General features: G+C 39.9%; 1 protein-coding gene across 1 annotated transcript in view; it reads left to right on the top strand.

The window, feature by feature from the left end:
- reln (reelin) overlaps window positions 1-21,416 on the top strand; it is a 297,718-nt gene that overhangs the window by 158,167 nt on the left and 118,135 nt on the right. Inside the window, exons 20-22 of the mRNA XM_068005008.1 lie at window positions 7,751-7,987; window positions 18,581-18,773; window positions 20,824-20,936. Coding sequence (XP_067861109.1) covers window positions 7,751-7,987; window positions 18,581-18,773; window positions 20,824-20,936 — 543 coding nt within the window. The remainder of the gene's footprint in view (window positions 1-7,750; window positions 7,988-18,580; window positions 18,774-20,823; window positions 20,937-21,416) is intronic.

Raw genomic sequence — 21,416 nt, 5'->3', positions numbered from 1 at the left:
GAATGTGCTTAAAGCCATTAATCACAACAGTGAATGATACATCTGTTCACAACAAAGGCAAAGTAGTGATAAACCTATACAAATCATTGATTAGATTTGTCAGTTAGAAAATTGGCCCAGATATTCCTGAAAACTTTCACCATAGTAACGGTGCATTTACGCCATACGCCATTATTGGAACACAGATTTTCCAAGAAATTTCCAAGTAAGTGACTTATACCCTTATTTATGGCACATCAAAAGTTCCTGGGCAGTTTGTGCAGCTCCACCATTCCCCTCGCCGATTCAGTATTTAAATTAATTTCCATAGCTCCGCCTCCATTGAAAACAATGGCTATCGCAACTTCCCGGAATGGATGCCTATTTTCTCACCGCTGCCACATAGACTGGAACATAATGGCGCCGGTAGCTTGGCAGCAGCATAATTTTTTCCAAGAGCCGTTCGTTCACATGAGAAAAGAGAAAAAATTTCTATACAATTATCTCTTGCACTTTCCCAAATGTTAGAATCTTTGTTTTATTGACTGCATGATCATTATTTATTGTACATAAATAATAATACATGAAAATGTCCTTGAATTTGATCACGCAATGAATTAAAACTCTGCAATCCCGACAAAGTTTCCAGAAATAGTCAGAATTCAATTGAACTGGACACTAATCTGAACTATGCATCCTTAAGGAAACAAGACCAGCAAAAACAATGTTCTAACATGTTTTCAATATTTCATTTGAGGAAAATAACCTATGTCAGAACAAATTGTAGCAGTTAAAGCTACAGAGACCTGAGTCACATTAGACTAATAAATAGCCATGACCATAAATCGTCCAGTTAATGGATATTTCTCACTTTGAGATTACAGGATCTGAAAGGTGTTCACAGGGCAGACAACTCCGAGCTGAAATTTATGAAGCACAATCATGCAGGGTAATTCAACTGACAACAACTTTTATGGGGGAATGTTACATTTTAAATACACCTTTTAAGAACATTTTGTTTCCTCGCAGAGACGTACTTGTTAGCATCAATAGCATCATTGTGCCATGGATGATTTTGTTCACGTTACGTGAACACAAACAGCTCTTGAAGACCTTTGCCAGTGTCCTTTCAATGCTGATGATGCCCCTTTAAAAATGACAGCAAGAAAGTCAAAATAACAATAAACTTCTAACAACTTTAGGAATTTCTATTTCAACCTTTTTTTTTGGCACGGTTGTTCTGGACAGGATTGAAAAGCAGGAATACTGACTGATTTTCCTTTCCGTAGCCCAGTACTGCTGAGGGAAATTGCAGAGCCTGTGCCACTGTCCTGGCTGAGATCAGCACAGACCGGGAATGGGACCGGGGGCCCACCTGGTCTCTTTGGCTCACTGCCAGACATGGCAGTGATTGTGCCCACTGAGCCATCAGTGAGCCTCCAATTTTAATAATCCTGCGATTTAACTCATAACTGATCATCTACAGTTTCCATCTAGCAACTGTCTATAATTAGCATTAATTAAGTTTATTACTATTAATATTATTATAATAAGTATTATTCGTATCACTTGAACAGCATGGATAAATCAGGAGATGGAAGCATTTGACTCGGCATGAAAGCTGAAAGCCGAGTCCTATTGAGTCTGACTCGCTTGACTTAGCTTATGGTTGGTGGATAGTGTCACACTGAGGTGAAATATGTCATCAAGGGGGCGGAATTATGTAATCCTTTGGTAATCTTCAGCTGGTACAGCAAATTACAAAAAGAAACCTCGTAGCAATCTGTTACTCTGTTAATATATAATCAATATATCCATCAGATAAGTTGATCAGCATCACAACAGTATTTTCAAACAAAAGGAATCAATGTGTACTTCAGATAAACTGGAGGGTCTAGCAGATTTGTGTGCCTAAAATAAAGCTCCATTAAATAAAACAAGACTTCCAGCTCTTTCCTCTCCAAACTCTTGGCATGTCAGTTCTCACATGGGTAGTGGATGAAGTGTCACACTGAGGAGAAATGTGTGATCTGGGGAGGGGGGAAATTATGTAATCCTTTGGCAATCTTCAGATGGTACAGCAAATTATAAAAAGAAAACATTATAGCAATCTGTTACTTTATCATTGTATAATCAATAGCTGTCGGGTGTTCATCAGCATTACAACACTTTTTTCAAACAGGTGTTATTAATTAACTTGTTACCATAGTTACAGTGGAACTAAAAGCTAATTGTCATAAACTCCAGCGTAGTCATCTTACCAAGGTTACAGAATTTTATCTTCTGAACTTTAGAAATAATTCTTCAGGGCATCGCAATATTCAGATACTTGTAACCCTTTAGAACTTTCAGAATTACAGATGTCTGAAGTACTCACCTTGGCCTTATAAACTATCCCAAAAAGTCCTGCTTCCTATCCACCTCCATCTTACTTTGATAGTTTTTATTCTCTAATTATGCATACTTGTCATTGACGAGTTGGAACAACCTCGAGTTGACAAACAAGACAGGATCTTTGCAGGCTGTGACTGCATGCTGGGCCAGCTTTCTGCCTTTGCCAAGTATATCCACTGTTTGAGCTTTGTCCGCAGTGCCCGTTGTGACTATAATGGCAGCTGTGCCAGATTTCATAACTGTTCCCCAGCTGTGCTAGGCCCAGTGATTTTGCCAAGTGCACTATTTTTGTGGTGTGTGCCACCTGTCCTACTGGCAGCACTGCCAGCTGACTAAAACATACTCCGAGCATGATGCTATAATTTAGGCCATCCCTTTACGCTGATTTGCTCTTAACCCCTGAATATCTATCTGCTTTCCTTGATGAATTTGTGATCAGAATTAATATTGTTTTCAAGTCTTTTTATTTTATTACAGTAGTTTTCCTCAAATAATTAGAAACTTAGAACATTACCATTGCCAACATAATCTAATTTAGCCTTAATATTAATGGGATAATAAATAGAACATGCAACAGATTTATGTCTCAGTATTGTGGTATTTTGGGAAGTTAACTCCATTCCCTGGAATTTAAACTGAGATAGCTATTATATCTATATACATATATATACATCTGATCACACTGTGTCAACTCATGCAGAAGTGACTCCGTTTGCGCTTGTATGAGACAGCTTTAGTGCCAATAGAGAAACAGCTGACTGAGTAAAAGAGCAAGGCCCACATATGCTCCCTTTTCTTTCCTGCTAAGTTTTTGTGTGTCTGGCTTTCTGCAGCACTAAAGAGTATATATGTGTATGTGTGTGTACATATATATATATATATATATATATATAAAGCTGTCTCATACAAGTGCACACCGAGGCAGATCTGCATGGATCGACAAACATCAGATAATACTTCACATAAAGATAGAAAAGATTTTTTAAAGGATATTTTTTATAGTATAACATCAATCCAAGTTACACTTAAGATCAACTCTGCCTAGGTCAAACCCCCTTAAGATCAGTGTGTTTCTGCCTCAATGTTGTATTTTAAATCAGTTATTTTCCTTTGAAGGCATAATTCCTGATAAGGTGAATATTTTGTTTGGCTATAAAGAACTAACGTTATCAAAATTTAATTGTATAGAAAGACATTAGAAACTATGGAATGAGAAAAGGTGAAGCCCACTTCTTCTTCAAACCATGTACATTTTATCCTATCATGGGCTCTATTCCACCTAGTTAATCTCATGAGGAAAAGTTCTGTACAAATACTCCAGAATTCCCCAAAGCTAATGAAGCAACACTTTCCAACCATCCCCACATCTCCACTATTCAAGCACACAGAAGCATCTTAAACAGTGGGTAATCATACAGTATTTGGTCGTCTTGGTCTATAACTATCTCAATAGCCTCCAAACACTTTCCCATCTAAATATTTATTCAGCTTTTTTTGAAGGAGTTAATCAGTGCAGCAGGAATAACCTTTTCTAAGAATCTGCTCCACATATCCACTACTCTAGATGTCAGCTGTGGCTCAGTGGTAGCATTCTCGTCTCTGAGCCAAAAGGTTGTGGGTTTGAGCCCCACTCCAGAGACTTGAGCACATAATCTGGTATGACATTTCAGTGCTGCACTTCTGGTGCCATCTTTTGGATGATGACCAAAGAAACCGAGGCACCGTCTCCTCTCAGGTGGACATAAAAGGTCCCATGGCACTTTTTGAAGAAGAGCAGGGTAGTTCTTCTCGTGTCCTGGCCAACATTTATCCCTCAACCAACATTGCTAGAACAGATTATCTGATCATTATCTCTTTGCTATTTGTGGGACCTTGGAGTGCGCAAATTGTCTGTGTTTCCTACATTACGTAGAAAAAAAGTACTTCATTGGCTATAAAGCACTTTGTGATATCCTGAGGTTGCGAAAGGCGCTATATAAATGCAAGTTATTTCCTTCTTCCTTTCTTACTCAGTAGGAAACAAAATCCTCTGATCTCTAATCTCACTTGAATGTTGTTGATTTTCAACATTCTGGATCATGCCTCCTCAGTCTTTTTCCCAGTGAAAACAAATTCTACACTCAGCCTCTTCTCATTAGTTGTAGCAGTGTTGTCCAATAGAAATTTCTGACTAGGCACAATTGTGACAATGGCGACACTGTGTTAGCCATATACACTAATTTTAGTAGAAAACTCCTTACATACATTCACACAGTACAGGTAAATGTACTTCACATGTGTATATTTACTTAAACGTCTACCACCATTCGATAACCAAGGACATAAAGCATTCATAATGATTACAAAACACTCACGCAGTCTGCTTTTTGTCTTATCATTTTACTAACTAATGCACAGAAAGATTAAAGAATTCATGCAAATACCGTCCAAATATGAGTGTTGACATTGCAATTTAGTAATCAGAAATGCAATTAGCCACATCTGGATTCCCAATTATCCACAATTGGACAACACTGAGTTGGGGGCCCCAACCTCCAGAATCATCCTTGTTACTCTTCTTGAACCCTTTAATGTTCTTTTGAAGGTCAGGTGGCCAAAACATTCCAAATGTGACTTACACAAGGTTAGAATAACTTTTTTGACTTTAAATGGTTAATTTTCTATTTTTGCTCTATTGGCACAGAGCATTGCACGCTGGGATTGCACATTGGAAAATTGCATGCTGGGGATTGTACACCTGTTATGAACCACCTGATTTTCCATTCATTGGCAGAAAATTAGGCAGGCTGCATAATGAGTGCACTATTCTCTCTAGTAAATATTTTAAAATGTGCTCTTGGTATGCTGTGCTCTGCTCCGGGAGCACATACATGGAAAATCTACCCTATAATGACAATCCCTTGAAATGCATCCTAGTACTTGATTAGCATTGTTAGTAACAGCTTTATATTGACAGGGCACTACTAGTAATCATGCCCAAACTCTCTTTGTTTACCACTTTTGGAAAAAGACAAGCTTTCATTGCGTACACAATCTCTGCTTCCTCTCCAATATGCATTACTTTGCGTCTATCTCCCTATAAATCCATCTACCTTTGCCTAGTCCATCTGCTTATTTGGTCCAGAAACCTGTGAATGCCATCAATCTTGTACTTGTCATCTGGCCTTGTAGCTGGGTATCGTCAATAATATTACAAGAAGCATATTACTGTAATTCTCAGTGAATACTGATAGCATCATTCTTGAATACAAGAGTACATCTACTGCTCATCTTTTTCAGTCTTTTGTTTTTCTCATATTTTATTCACATTTTTCTGTAACTACGTTGTCATTGTTATAAATTTTCTTTCAGATGACAGAATACCATTCTGATATTTCAGATGTCTGTTATCTGATGCTAAATTAATTTCATATTTCTAAAGTTCATATTTAAAGTATAATCTTAGAAAACTTTGATAGGAGTCCGAGACCTCGTGCAAAAAGAATTAAACTTTTAAAATAAATTAAAAGGACTGGAAAGCAGCCGTGGAATTCAGCAATCTGCCTGCTGAAAGCTCTTTTAGAGATGATGTGGCAACGGGCAGTTGCAGGGGCAGTCTGTAAACACCATGTATTATTGTTCAATATGTATAAATGCGTAGGCTTCAAGGAGATCTTGAAACATTTGCCTGAGGAAGGAGAAAATCTCCGAAAGCTTGTGAATTTAAAATAAAATTGCTGGACTATAACTTGGTGTTGTAAAATTGTTTACTCTTTTAGAGAGGCAGAGCATTTAGTGCTGTGCAGTAGCAGTGACCAGCAAGTTTGCCAAGAAACCCAGTTGCTGAACCTGGCAGGTGCAGAGCTGGGTGGGAACAGTATCGTTGATTTATGAAGCTAATCATGAAGATAGAATTATTTTTTCCTACGATAATATGTCCTCCCTGCTGCTCCATATGTCGACAGTTGTTAAAAAATTGACATTATTCTTCATTTGTGATGTACACTTTGCAAGGTTTTCACTGTTCTTTTACATGAGTGGATAAGAACATTCTGACTAAACACTAAGTGCTAAATTTAGACCCAGGGCACTAATTACTAGTATTAGCAATTGGGAAAAAGCAGCAGAGGTAAAATAAATTACTTTCACTAATGTCTAAATATAATGGCTGGCATCCCTGGGTAAACTGGTGGCTTCAATCCATATAGTGCACTAAATAGGAGGGGAGGCAGTATTTATTTATTTACTTACTTTTTTTTTAACCTCTGGCGCAAACAGAAACGTCATAGTTTTTTTGCTAGGAATAGGGCTTTGTTGTTGACCTGTTAATCCTTTATTTCTATTTAATATTTAAGACAAGAAATTATTGTTGGTGATAGTAGCAAATGAAAGACTTAGTGCATTCATCTGAAATTCCTCTGTCCACTATTTCAATGCAGATGTTAATCCATTTTTTTGGATTAATGGTCTGCTAAAATATTGGAAAAAGAAGTATGAAATAAAGACTTTAGGTTTTCATCTGTTAATGTTGCCAACAGCAATTTGTAGTTCAAAGCTCCAAATTTACATCCAAACATAATGATTATTGTTAAAACAAGGTTTGTATAAGTGCTGACCCTTTCCTTTACTTTAATAAACAATAACACTTTAAAACTTTGTAGGTTCCTTAATGCTGTTCTCTTCTTAAGCTCCCTTGTGACTTGTGCTGGAAGTGAGGGGATTTCTGTCATGGCAGCCATCACATGGTCTTGAGTCAGCCAGTGAGATCCAGCCTATGGCCCCAATAGCTTTAAAATGGATGACCAAGTTTTAACCAAGCTTAAGCCACCTGGTCTCCTTTTGAGCCTCTGTATGAAGTAATGCCACCTCAATAACTGAAATACTAATCTTGGGATTAGTATTTCCCGTTGGACAAGTTAGTTTTTCTCATCATTCTCTGGGTTTCTTTTAACGGTGAATATTACTGGGACCACTGGACCATTGCCCTGTAGCTTACATGTGTAGACCACCTCTCTGCTCAAAAATTTTACAACTTTTTACAAGATCTCTCCCAAACCTCTTTGAGTTTTATCTTATAAAACTTTTGGTTCATTTTGATATTGGAAACCATATCTGCCTTTGTTATAGACCAAAAACAGTGTGACCTCAAGAAGTCCTTTTAATAAGTATCTATTTTCTATCACAATGCTGACTGCACATTTGTGTAGTTTCTTGTCCTCATGTCACTGCCTTTAAAACCGTACAAATTCATTACTATCTGCAGGACAATATCTGTGAGTATTGCTTGACTTAATATTTTATCATATTCTATACCTGCAGAAAATACAGTAGATATAAAGGGACAATTAGTAGACTATAGTATGTGGAATTTTCACACACTGCTGTTTTTTGGTTTTAGAATTATCTCTGTGGAGCTCCCGGAGAATGCACAGCAGTTTGGCATCCAGTTCCGATGGTGGCAGCCTTATCACTCTGGGCCAGATGAGGATGTGTGGGCTATTGATGAAATTACTATGACGTCAGTCCTGTACAACAGCATTAGTCTTAACTTCACCAATCTTGTGGATGTCACTCAGTCCCTGGGCTTCTACCTAGGAAATGTCCAACCTTACTGTAACCACGACTGGACTCTCAGGTAGGACGCATGCTCCAATTGTTGTACGTGGTTTCATTTCTCATGCTGCCTTAAAGGCATTTGCCAGGTTGTGGAAAACAAGAATATATTTTTATGATCATAGGTTATTATTGCTTCCCACTTCACATCTGCTTTTCCAATGTTCTTTGGCATTAAATTCCAAACTGAGAAGAGAAAGCGAAAGGTTTGCATTGCACTAGGTATGGACCTGCCTTGGATGATGTATTGATATTGAATTATCGCTAGTTTTCCAGGAAAGCTTGGAGACATTACCCCTGAAAAGCTACAGTGCTCTGTGGATTCATTGAGACAATTGAAAAGTGCTCAACTTGTAATGTGATCTGTTTGAGTTGCTCTTATATCACAATAGGAGAGTGAAAACTCCAGCACACACACTGTTTACAGATTACGCTGCCGGGGATTCGGTGACACTTTGAATCATTGCAAAACTTACCAAAGAGGTAGGTTTTGATGAAAGATGAGAATAGAGGTAACAGGGCAAAGAGATCGAGGAAAAAAGTGTGCAAGGGTGTGGTGGCTTCAGGTTCTGACACCTTGGAATGGAGGAGGGGGGAAATGTGCAGTCGACCAGAGCCAGATGAATGGAATGCAGATGCTGCAGTGGATGGCTGGAGACCATTTTAAAGGTATATAGAATTACATAGAATTTACAGCACAGAAACAGATAATTCGTCTGGTCTATGCAGGTAGGTCATGGAAAGATTTGAAGATAAGAATGAGGATTTTGAAGTCGATACGCTGGAGGACAAAGCCAATGAAGGTTGCAAAAGACAAGGGTAATTGATGTGTGGGATAGGTTAAAGGCTGCAAAAGTCTTCGATGAGTTTGAGTTTGTGTAGGATGAAGATGGGGAGGCTGGCAAAAAAATCACTGGAGAAATGGAGGCTAGAGGTGATGAAGGTGCAGAGAATGTCTTATTGGTAGTGAAATTAAAGTGATGTTCCCAGAGGTAGAGGTAAGTGGTTTTGGCAGTGCACTAGATGCTGGATTTGAAGCTCAACTCAGCAAGGTTGTGCACCTGCATGTTTAGTCTGAATGAGCATCCAGGGACGAAGATGTAATTGGCACTTGAGATGCAAAGATTCTGGTGAAAAGCAGAACAGGGTGGCTTCTGTTTGGCTGATGTTGAAGTGAAGGACATTTGGCAACCAGGACTGGAGATACAGAAACAGTTATGGAATCAAGGGCAGAGATAGAGTTGGGTGTCATCAGCATATATATGGAATTTAGCTCCATGTTCACAGATGATGTTACCAAGGGGCCCATATAGATAAGGACTAGGATGGGGCAAATGATGGAGTCTTGGAACACATCAGGGTAATGATTTGGGCCTGGGAGGAGAGGATCTGGATATGTTAGAGTGGGTGAGAATAAAATCGAGAGAGGGCTGCACCATGGAGGTAGCCACTCATTGGTGACTGTATTGAAGACTACAGAGAGTTTAAGGAGACACAGTCACACAAAATGACAAAGGGATCAAAGGTAGGTGTTTTATGAAGGCAGGTGATGATAGCAATATTAATGGGAGAACGATTGATGAGGATAGTCTTGCAGCTGTAGTTGAGCCAGAAATCAAACTGGAGCGATACAAACAGAGTGCACTTGGAGTTGGGCTGCAATGATACTTTCGAGTACCTTACTGGGAGGTGAGGTGGATGTTTGACAGGATAAGGGGATCAAGGGTAGGCTTTATAAGAAGTATTAGTGGGAGAACGATTGCCTGAGGGAAGAGAGCACTTGACAATGGTAATGAACATTGGACCAAGAAGTAGTGGTTGTAAGCTGATTTGGGAGGAAATCAAGGGAGCAGATGAGTTTCAGGGAGGAAATGAGTCTCATGAGGGCTAGAAAGGAGTTGGGGAAAGCAACTATAGCATGTTTTATTGATTAGATTAGATTTAATCTAATTAAAATTAATGATTTCATGTAAATAGCTCTATTGCACACCAAAGACTTCATTCAAGAGTTTAACTTTCTGAAATATTCAGTCCTATGTACATGCTAAACTATGCTAAAATGTGCTTGTTATGAGTGTTGAATTGAATATCAAACTTACATGACATGAATTAGACCATTTTTGATCTTTTCACAAAGACCCAAATTTTACCTAACTTTGATGGGAAGGGGCTGTTTTTTTTAATAGCAGCAAACAGATGGGTCCCTTTGCATAGCAGGTGTGAATTTGAAGTCCTGCTGCGTAAATTTCCTGTTGATGCAGTAATAGAATGTTGCTGTTACAAAAGAACAGGTCGAATGACACATGGGGCTCGATTTTACAATGGTGGTGGGTTGGCAGCGGGGGGAGGGGGGGGTGAAGGTGCGTGTGGCAAACCTGCATGAACAAAACTTACTGTTTCTGACGCGATGGACAGGCTGGCTGCCGTCAGGAGCTGCAAAGCGAGAAAGAGAGAGAACGAGATGTCATTCGGCGCTGGACTGGAAGACCGGGCAGGGGGGAGAGTGGCAGATCTGGCGCTGGACTGGAAGACCGGGGTGGGGGGAGAGTGACAGATCCGGCGCTGGACTGGAAGACCGGGGTGGGGGGAGAGTGGCAGATCTGGCGCTGGACTGGAAGACCGGGGTGGGGGGAGAGTGACAGATCCGGCGCTGGATTGGAAGACCGGGGTGGGGGGAGAGTGGCAGATCTGGCGCTGGACTGGAAGACCGGGGTGGGGGAACAGTGGCAGATCTGGCGCTGGACTGGAAGACCGGGGTGGGGGGAGAGTGGCAGATCCGGCGCTGGACTGGAAGACCGGGGTGGGGGGAGAGTGGCAGATCCGGCGCTGGATTGGAAGACCGGGGTGGGGGGAGAGTGGCAGATCTGGCGCTGGACTGGAAGACCGGGGTGGGGGGAGAGTGGCAGATCTGGCGCTGGACTGGAAGACCGGGGTGGGGGAACAGTGGCAGATCTGGCGCTGGACTGGAAGACCGGGGTGGGGGAACAGTGGCAGATCTGGCGCTGGACTGGAAGACCGGGGTGGGGGGAGAGTGGCAGATCTGGCGCTGGACTGGAAGACCGGGGTGGGGGAGAGGGGAAGATCGGTGGGGGGTGTGGGGGGAAGAGGGGGACATCGGAGGAAGATCGGGAGGACGTCGGGGGGATAAAGGGGGGGGATCGGAGAGGAAGATATCGGACGTCGGGGCAGGATGCAAAGGTAGGTTCGTTTTGTGTTTTCACTTCTGTCTATGGATTTTTATTTAATTTATTTAGTTTCTTGTTCCCTGATCTGGCCCTTCATGCCTGGTTTCACCTGATTCAGAGGCGGTAGGCAAGTCGCCCAGGTAAGTTAAAAATCGTGCTAATGACTTACTCTGTCACAGGTAAAGTGCCTTAAGTACATTTGCCTCTTTAACTGTCATCCCGCCGGCTTTAATTGCCTGCGGGACATCCGTTTACGGGTCGCCGGCGCGCACAAAGGTGGGTCCCCGGGAAACTTGGAAGTCGGTGGGTTGCAGCCGGCTTCTGGACCTGAACGGGATTTCCGCGATTTTAGGAGCCCCCCCGCCCCTCCCAACGCACCCACAATTGCCTCCTAAAATCACCCCTATAGTGACAACAGAACATGGATTACCTAGTCATATTCAGTATTCAAAAGTGTCATTCTTTATTTAGTGCTGTTTTGCTACTTTCCCATTTATCTTTCTTCTACTTCCTGCACTGTTAAGCGGAAAGTAGGATTTTTGTTTTTATTAAAAGTTTAAATTAAAAATGAATTAGTAGCACTAAATTGGTGATGTAATGGCATTATCCCTTCACTGTTCACATTATTGTCCTTGCCTTCAAATATAAACAAGATCAGATGTCCTGAAGTTACTTTGGCAAGGGGGCACCTCCCTTCATATACACAATTTGGCTTAGTGACCCTCTAAAACAGAGCTAATTGTAATTGCTCGGAGTTTGGAAGATTACTTCAGTAAGAGGCAAGGATGAAGAATTAATTAAGCAGCTGAGCTCTACCAATTTATTTTTTAAAAACATGAAGAATAAAGTTGTAATGTATTTTTCTCATAAATGCTGTTACCTAGTGTTTCTCCTCAAGGATTCTCTTCAGGTGGAGCAGGAAGGGTGGGTGCTGTTCTTCATTAGGGTAAAAGGTACTACATTTTTTTTGAGCCTGGATTGCATGCTACATTCAATATTGTATCCTCAAGTATAGGACTATTTCATGCATCCATTGAATACAAAGCAGACAATATTGCATTCATCCCACACATTGATTATGATCTTTATGAACATCGCAGTGAATTTCTCCCTTCTGCAATAGGTACATCAAACAGGCAGCTATACTAATAAAAGCGTTAGCCATACTTAACCATTGTTACACTTTGGCTAGTTTTTCTTCAGACTAATTCTTGAGTGCGATTTAATTGAATGCTTGTAAGTAAGAGGCTTTATTGTTGTCCAGTGTCATTCACATGACACTTTACATTGGCTGTGATTTTCCAGTTGTGTTGCTAAATATGATGATAAAATCACTATTTATATTACATTCTTCTGGATATGTGACAGATTGAAATCTCTGCTAATGGAAATCCACCTACCAATATTAGTATATTGGAGCCATGTCTAACAAGACAGTATTTGGCTTATTGGGTTCTTTCAAGGCTGTTTTCAGCCAGGCCCTGGGTGATACACTATCTTTTCATCATTAGATGTTGGGATTGAGTCCAGCTGAGTCCATTAGGATAAAAGTCTCCTTTCTCTCCTGGCTTCTGTAATGATCTGGTGTAAAATGGGTTTGGACAGTTTTAGGCTGATTTCTGACGAGTGTGGGCTGACATGACAAAACTGGCAGGATTTTAAGGTAGATTGTTACCAACAAAATATAGGGAGCATCATTCTGCATTCATTTATGCCAGAGGTTCCTAAAATTTTTTTGTTGAACTTCCTTCGGAGATTCATGTCCCATGCACACCTCCTCTTTCTACCTGTCCCACTCAACCCAGCAATTTTGGTGTGTTTGTAACACTTTGGAAAGAAATTGGTCCCCTGTGTCCCTGTTTGCTTGGGCACAAAATTCACGCTGGGGGACCAATTTCCTGGCGTGATCTCATGCTCCTTATCTCCCCTGGAAGTGGCAACTGGCGACTTCAGAGTACCGGGGGCAGCCACCTAAAGGGCATTAGGCTTATGATTAGCATATTCAAGGAGCCTAACACCTGTTTTAGGACCCTGATGCCAAATTTGACAAAAACTGGACAGAGCATGCACTGATAAATTTTTTCGGGTCTACCATAGCCTAATCAGCGGTCCTTAAGGGGACTGCTGGAGGCCGCTGAAGAACAGGTAGGTTTTTGTTTCTTCACCTATTTCAAGAGGAGAATTCCTGCTCCTCCTGGCTCCATGGCAATACTGCAGTACCCCCCTCCTGTTCATCTCCATCCTGCCAGAACTTACCTGCAGCTGGCTTGTCTGATTTTGGGAAGGTCCCGACTGGTGAACTGCATCGGAATGCCCAACTGGCATCCACAGCCTGCCGGTCTGTGCCTAATTGTGAGCGAGCCCCCAGTTTGGGAACCTCTGATCTGTGCTATAGTTGGCTAGGGTGTGCTTGAATTAAAAGTGGGTATAAAATCAATGGGAAAACTTGTTGCTTTTCCCACTTTTTACATCTTGATAAGCACAATTAAAATGCTAAAAGACGCATTTAAAATTAAACACAATTGTTTTTTGTCTATTTGTGGTACATTTTAGAAAATGTTAAAAATGTCAGACTGGGTTTATCCTTTCGCTCAGTTGCTGTTTACATTTTATGTAGATAGAAACAGTCGTATATTTCAGATGCTGAGATAATAAGAATATTGCAGTACTTCTCAAAGGGTCAGTTTTTATGAATAACTGAACACAGCAAAACATTTTTATGAAATAAAGAACCAGTCAGCCTTACCTAGAATTATTCAGATTGATTTATATGTATTAAAATAGACTTAAAGGGGAAGAAAAGTTTAGGGGGAGTATTGCTATTGAAAGTAGGAGTCACTACTCAAGTATCCCTTCATTGGCAATAAATTTTACTTTTTAAAAATAAATCAAAGGAATTTGTGCGAAGACTTTTAAGTTATTCTATAAAATGTAGTTGTATTTTGAATAAAAATTATTTCCCCCACACTTTCCTTACCCCATAATCTTTAATTTTCAAATGATAGGCCTTAGCATACTGTAATAGTCCAATAAAATAGAAATATGATCTTCATAAATTCTGTATAATTAACAGAGTACGGAAATATTTTAGTTTTTGTAGCTGGAAGGAATTTTTGTCATGCCAACATTAACTTTTTAGCCTATGCTTTCAGAACTAGCCTCAAGGAAAAGCAGGTACATAAAAAAGGTTAATGTGGAGGATGATGGAGCTGGTGGAGAAGCATTGAATTTGGCTGATGACCTTCATAGCCCTTGCCAGTCATTATCCCATGGGAAATCTCCAGACCAATTCACACTATCTAACTGATTAGTGGTTAAATTAATTAATGTTAGCTGATCTCAGCTGGGCTTCCATTTGGTTTGCTCTTGGCAACTCCACGGCAATGAGTTAGGTGCAATGTTGCTGTTGGTCACAGGGGAGTGATTGACAATGTTTTCTTCATTGCATGAACTCGGGTTGGATGATTTATCATTCAGTGCAGACTATTCCCTATCTCATTTTCTGCAGCAAGTGAAACGTGTCTAATCATGTGTAATGTTTCCATCAGTCACTTTCCTTTACCAAATAAGAAGCCATAAATTTGGAGTCGGTTAAAATGCTCATAAATTATTTAAATTTTAAACAAATATGATCAAATTATCATGGGCTTATTTTAGACCACGAAGTCATAATAAAGTAATTACCGTGCAAAGCACTCCTGCCAAGCAGATAACTCACACAAGGTCAAGTTTACAGTTATCTGACACTCTGCCAGAAACAAAAATCATCTTTGCAGTTTAAAATTTATTGCAATTGTTTTGAAATGATTTATTCGTTTTCAAATCACACTGAAGTAGGCGTCTGACTGAATTAAGAAATTATTTAACAGGTAACTCAACATCATCTTCAGTGCATTTTAAACAGATTGGTTTGAAAATGGCAGATGTGCTGGATCGGACAATATGCTACAAGCCATTGTATGAGGTGGTATTTCACCTCCAGTAAATCTGGCCCAGAGAAAATGGATGAAAATCTTAATTTGTTAAAAAGGTTCTTAAGGAAAATGAGATGCAGAGCTGAATTTTCCTCAACTATGCTGCCATAAATTGGGCTGTATAGCAGAGGAAAATCAGGGGGGCATACCTATCGTTGCATCCTCACCACAACCTGCCTTCTGCCAGAAGAGGGGTGCGGTAGTCCCTAGGGCAGCAGTCGAAGGTCCGCTAAATGCCCTTTTGCAGAGAGAGAAGCAGCAGTGGGTACTTATCCCTCTCCTTAGACCGCAAGAACGATCCTTGTTTAGGCCTAGGCTCAGCCTTTCCTGCATGGATAAGTAGCTCCACCACAGAAAAGTGTGTCAGGGCAGTGGGCGGAGGTTCTGCCTCACCATTCCTCTGGCAGGAGGAAAGAAATTCAGAGTCTAGTCCGTTTCCTAGTGGATTGGAATCCATAGCATTAGATGGTTCTGTATTTGGAAATCATTAGTAATTTCTGGAAATAAATAATTCTTTATTAGGGCGTTCGTCTAATGCTGGAGTTGAAGTTACATTATGGGCAATTTAGAGAAAACCCAGATTTGGAACTTTTCTGAGGCATCCGTGGCTTAGGTGGGTTTGATGCTGTTGCTGCATGCAAGAAAAAAAATATATACATACATCAATCTTACAATCTCTTTCTTCAATAGGCAAATTAAACAATCTATAAAGAAGGCAGCTGTATTATTATGGTGAATATAGGATAATGACTGGCAGTGAGATGGAGGCAGTAATGGAATTGTGGGGTTGTAAAGATGTCATCAACTGGGCCAGTCAAGTATCAGAAGAATCCACAATTCAGTTATTTTCTTGTAAATGTCAATTCTTTGAATTCCGTATAAAGCATACGAGGCTGTGTTTTAAGATGTCTACAGTTGTTGGCTGTAGCAATATTGTTCTTCAGTGGTGGTGTTGACCGGAGGCCACCGGTTACGGTTACTGGCTTAGTACACAGAGGAGAAGAGTCAATTCTCTCTTAACTCTCAATTCACTTTATTCACGCTGTCTGATCATATACATATAGCTTATACGTCTGGTTAGATATAGGCATGCAGTTTACACCAAGTTATACAGTCTTATACCCAAACTAAGATCTAAACACACACCCACTAGGTTTCTCTGACACTCCCTGAATATAAAGGATAATACCCGAAAAGGAGAGCTGACGCTGGCCAGGCGTTCCGTTCTCTCTCTTTCTCGATGTCGTCTCTACGTCCCTGACGTAGGGTCTTCCACTTCTGCGATGGTTGGTCTCCGGAGTCTTCGCTCTGGCTCCACGCCCCAGATCCTTCATTCTTATTCCGAATCTTATCTCTTCAAGCTTGCTGTCTCTCTCCCTTTGCTTTAGGCCTACTCGCTTTTTGCCTGTGTCTTCTCCTCATTGGCTCTGTCCCAAGGACATAGGCAGCATTACCACACTTGGCAAAGGTAATAAAGACAAAGGTAGCAAAGACTGATGTTGGATCTCAAGGTATACTGTATCAGGTGACTGGTGCTACAGTAATAAAAAGTTATTTGTGGTCGTGTGATCCAGGCTGTATCCTAATGGAGTGGGCTATGTGGATCCTGATTAGAACACAGAGGGAGACAGACCACAGCCAGCAGCGATGATACAAAACATCGCAAGTATATGTTTCCGGAACAAAGGAAAATGCAAAAGATTTGTCTCTGGGAACGGAATGATGCAGTGGGTTAGCATATTTTCCATTTCCTTGCTGCTTACTGTGCAAAAGAAGGAAGATGGTTAGTATTCTTAAAGTTCTCACAGCAGTCATCTTTAAGAATAAAGATCATGAAAATGGCCTTTGGCAAGTAACTAGGCAATCAACATTTACAGTAGATACTCTATAATCTTTAATATTGAAAGCTCCACTGTCTCTTGCTATGACCGTGCATGTTATATTTGTTATTGTTTCTGTTAGCACATGTTTTAAAAGAGATTGGATTAAAAGAGATTACCACAAAGAATGATTTCATGACCACATATTTGTTGTAGCCAAAAAGACCATTTTAGTCAAATGCCACCATCCCCTAGGAAAGTATGGATAAAGCATCTATGCAGTGGGCCTTAGGAAAAGCCAATGTTCTTCCTGCAAGAACAGCAAAGCAGTCTGGACTATTTAGTCTTTGATATTAAAATTCCCGACTGGCAAGAAACTCTACATGGCTGCATTTCCTGTCACAGCATAATTTTGCATGTGCTGTGAGGGTTAATTGGGTACAATAAAATGTTATACTGTTATCCCACTAAAGTATGGTTTTTCCCAATAACCTATGATAACCCAAGGAAGTTAAGACATTACTACTTTGAAGACCTGAATTATTAAGAGTTGCATAACATTTATACTAAAACCTCAATTTACCAACAAAGTATGATATAACGTCATGTTTGTACTCGGTAATGATTTTTATGCAAAATTGATCACGTGGATATGACTGTTCTGAAAAAGAAGGACAAAAAGCTAAATCCATTACATGTCAAAAGTCACAGTTCAAATGTAGAGCGTCAAAGGTATTTAAAAAAAGAGAAAGAAAGCCAATCATTTCCCGGTCTTTATTTAATCTGGCCTTTTCCCAACAGCAGGAGCAGGGGATTTGCAAGTGAGGGGATTTCCAGTCTAAGGAACCTTCCCTCAATAATTAGCTGCTAATTGTTCGTAGGATATGCCTATTTAGCCCATTTCCCCTTAGAGAGTATGTGAACAGTGGCCTGAAAGGGACAGACTAGGTTAAACATCTCACCATCTTAGCAACTAAACATCACAAAAATGTCCCAGACCCCAGACTACACATGAGCGATACCAGCTAGTTAGTACAGAGCCACTGAAAATATGAAGCCTTGAGGATAATTTTATTCCAAATTACTTTCATATGACTATTATTTTGTAAGTGAATTTTTGTGTTCATCAAAATAAAGAATGTTAATGCTGGGAATGGAACAATTTCCATTTTGGACATCTGTCGTCAAACATTTCTAGGTTAAGTGTAACATGGTTAGATGGAGAGTAAAGTTCAACCCAACAATGCATTTCAGCCCCAATCTCAGAAGAACATATGGTACTGCATCAGAATGATATTTTTCCATTTCCCACAACTGCAAACCTGTGGCCTCTTTAAATAAGATAGCCAATTAGTCCCAAAATAAGAGAGTTTTATGCTTTTGGTGCCTATCTCCCCAGGAACTAGATTTAGGCAGACCAAAGTTCATTTCATAAAGGACCTTTACTGCCAACAGGCAAAGAAGACTTGTATCAATTAGTCTGAGTTGAATTTGAATCTAGAGCCCAGAGGTGGAAGGCCAGTGACTAATCCACTGCACAATCCAATCACTTGCATTGCTTTATAAAATGTTTCTGCCTTTATCTTCTTCCTAACGATTTTGTCCACTTATTACTTTTTTTTGGCCTTTTCTACAGTTTCACTGGCGATTCCAAAACAAGCTCGAGCATGCGCTATGTCGAAACCCAGTCCATGCAGGTCGGGGCCTCATACATGCTGCAATTCAGCTTGGTGATGGGCTGTGGGCAGCTATTTACACTACACGTGGACAACCAAATCAGACTGGAGTACTCCACAAACCATGGCCTGACCTGGCACCTTGTACAGGAGGTAAATAAGAAAGCAAGTTTATATAAGTTTTTGGACTTGCCTAGTGCTAAATATGCACAGGAATATAGCCAGAAACTTGTAGCTTATTTGAACATATGAAAATACAAAAATGACAGGCAGGTATAGGCCAGCTGGTCCATCGAGCCTGTCCCATAGCCACGTTACAATTAAGCATCATGACCCGAATGCTCCCACCCATCATCCTTCTTCTATTATCCAATGATTTATTGTGTTGATTTGCTTAATTATAATCAAATGGAAGTAAAAAATATTAAATTCTCCAAAGAAAGGTGAAATCATTAAATGGTAAATTCAGCACTCCTGTGTTCGAAGAGAGTGTGAGTCAGAGAATCGAGGCTACAGTTGTAACTCTATCTCGAGCCAATATTCCCTTCAAGTGTGGCACACTATTGGGAGCACTGAATTTACCCTACTCTTAATTAGGTTCATTGCTATTATTGCTCAAGCTAACTACATTTTTACTTTTATTCTTTTACAATAATCAATTTCTTAAGATGATCTAATGGGCTCCACAGGCATTCAGTTCAATACTAAACATTTCAAAAATTAAATGGGTGGATACTTTTTTTGGATTGTGACATTGGACAAACTTCATACAAATTGAAACAGAAAATGTGTAGACAGCTGGTCGCTTTCTTATAGATTGCCAAGGAAAAGTTGACCCTGTACAATTTCATGAATATTAAGGCCCTGATTTGTATTTCAGCACCATTTCAAACCTGTGCCAGGTCTTGCCACAAATTACATTTAGTAATGCCAGAAAGCAGTTTACAATTTGCATAAATTTTTCCTGTCAATCCCACACCTTCCTTTGTGTGGCGTGTTTGGTGTTATAAATTTGTGCAGTCATTATTTAAACTTGCATACTACTGGTATGACCTGCACTGTGACACCAAATATATGTTTTTAAAGAACAAAAGCCCTGCTTGTGGTTTTATTTTAAGTTATTTTAAAACTAACACTTTTAATTTACTTTAAACAGCTTCCTACATAGGTCCTTCCTATAAAGGTTTATGGACAATCAGTATAGTTTTATTTAGTTTTGGTTTTCAAAGTTATCAATATCACCTTCTCAGCCTGTGGAGACTTTATTTTTCATGTCCAAATTTGATTCTTTCAACTGACATTGATGCAAATGCACAACAGGAGGAGAATATTTTGGTCCACAAACCTCCTCAATACACATTGTCTTAGCCGAGGAGCATCCTCTTAGAGACTTTCTGAAGGATTCCTTCAGCACCATTACCTTCATTGTAGCAAGCCTTTCACAGCATATGATAGGATTTGTGCAGATGGCTGCTTTTGTTCCCCTCTGATGTTATAATATTTAAGCTCTGATAGCCGCACTGCAGCCACACTTGCACTGGCAGAACTAAGATTGTAGTGGCTCCAACCGTCACTTTTGGCGCATTGTGACTGTTTGAAAGTTCCATGTACCGCAGCACTGCGTTGTGGCATGGGAAGGAGGAAACTAGGTTTATTTATTTGGATTTTGGATCTGCAAAAATGTAAAAGCCATTCCAGGAAGTTTCAGGCTTGTGTTGCCCTGTAGCTTTCTCAGGATATTAATTGGTAATATTGACATTTTAATTCAGGATGAACGCTGCAGATATCCCAAATGTGATTAGCTTGGAGACTTACTCGCAATCTCGTTGAAAATCTTCCAGAATTGTTATTTTGATAATTATGCATGCTTTATACCCGGACATGCAGCTTATTTGTTCCAACTGTGTACTTTCTATAGTAAATACAAAAATGCCTGATGTCTACCAATTTCATGGCTAAAAATCACCCTAAAACAGGGATTTCAGAATCTAGCACCCTGTCTTAAAAAAAAATTAGAATTGTGAAAAGCAGATGGGGCTGAGGTTGCTTAACCAGGCCAAACTCAATTTTGACTTTGCAATTCTGAATCTACATTAATCTATTGGTTCCAAAACTGTACATTTGCTGCTTTTTAACAGGCAGATGTGGATTTTTTAAAAATTGGTAATCTTGATATTTTCTGGGTTGACATGTTTCCCTGCAGGAATGTTTTCCCAGCATGCCTAGTTGCCAGGAGTTCACCTCTGCCAGTGTTTATCATTCCTCTGAGTTCTCACAGTGGAAAAGAGTAACCGTGCCTCTGCCACAGAAAACATGGTAAGAAAATCATTGCAGACATTATTCCTTGGGGATGGGCCAAACGTAAGATGAATCATTGTCTTCCCACCAACTGTCTCTTCTCATAAATCTGCAAAATGTGAAATGAAAGACTCCAGGTAACTGGACTATAATTGGCTCCTCCTCAACCTGTGACTACGGTTTTAATTATCTTAACAGCTGTTATCGACTCAAATGAATTTTTAATCTCTGTAATAGCCATAAAAAATATAACAAATTTCTGTTTAACATTGATTGAATGTGCACAATTCTTTAGTATTTCGTTGAATGCATTCAAACCACAAAGAACACTGGTGTTTGAACATGCTCATGTATGTCAGAGGGGATTTGTTAATCTTAGCACCAATTTCATAAAGTATTTGCAGGACATTTAATGCAAACTGCTGGATTGAGCCTTCCGTTCTCTTCCAATCATATTAAGTATCAAGTGCAGCTTAGACAAATTGCATTTGTTATTGC

This window comes from Heptranchias perlo, chromosome 24 (genome assembly GCF_035084215.1).
Source record: "Heptranchias perlo isolate sHepPer1 chromosome 24, sHepPer1.hap1, whole genome shotgun sequence".
NCBI lineage: Eukaryota > Metazoa > Chordata > Chondrichthyes > Hexanchiformes > Hexanchidae > Heptranchias > Heptranchias perlo.
This window is presented reverse-complemented; position numbering and strand designations above follow the sequence as displayed.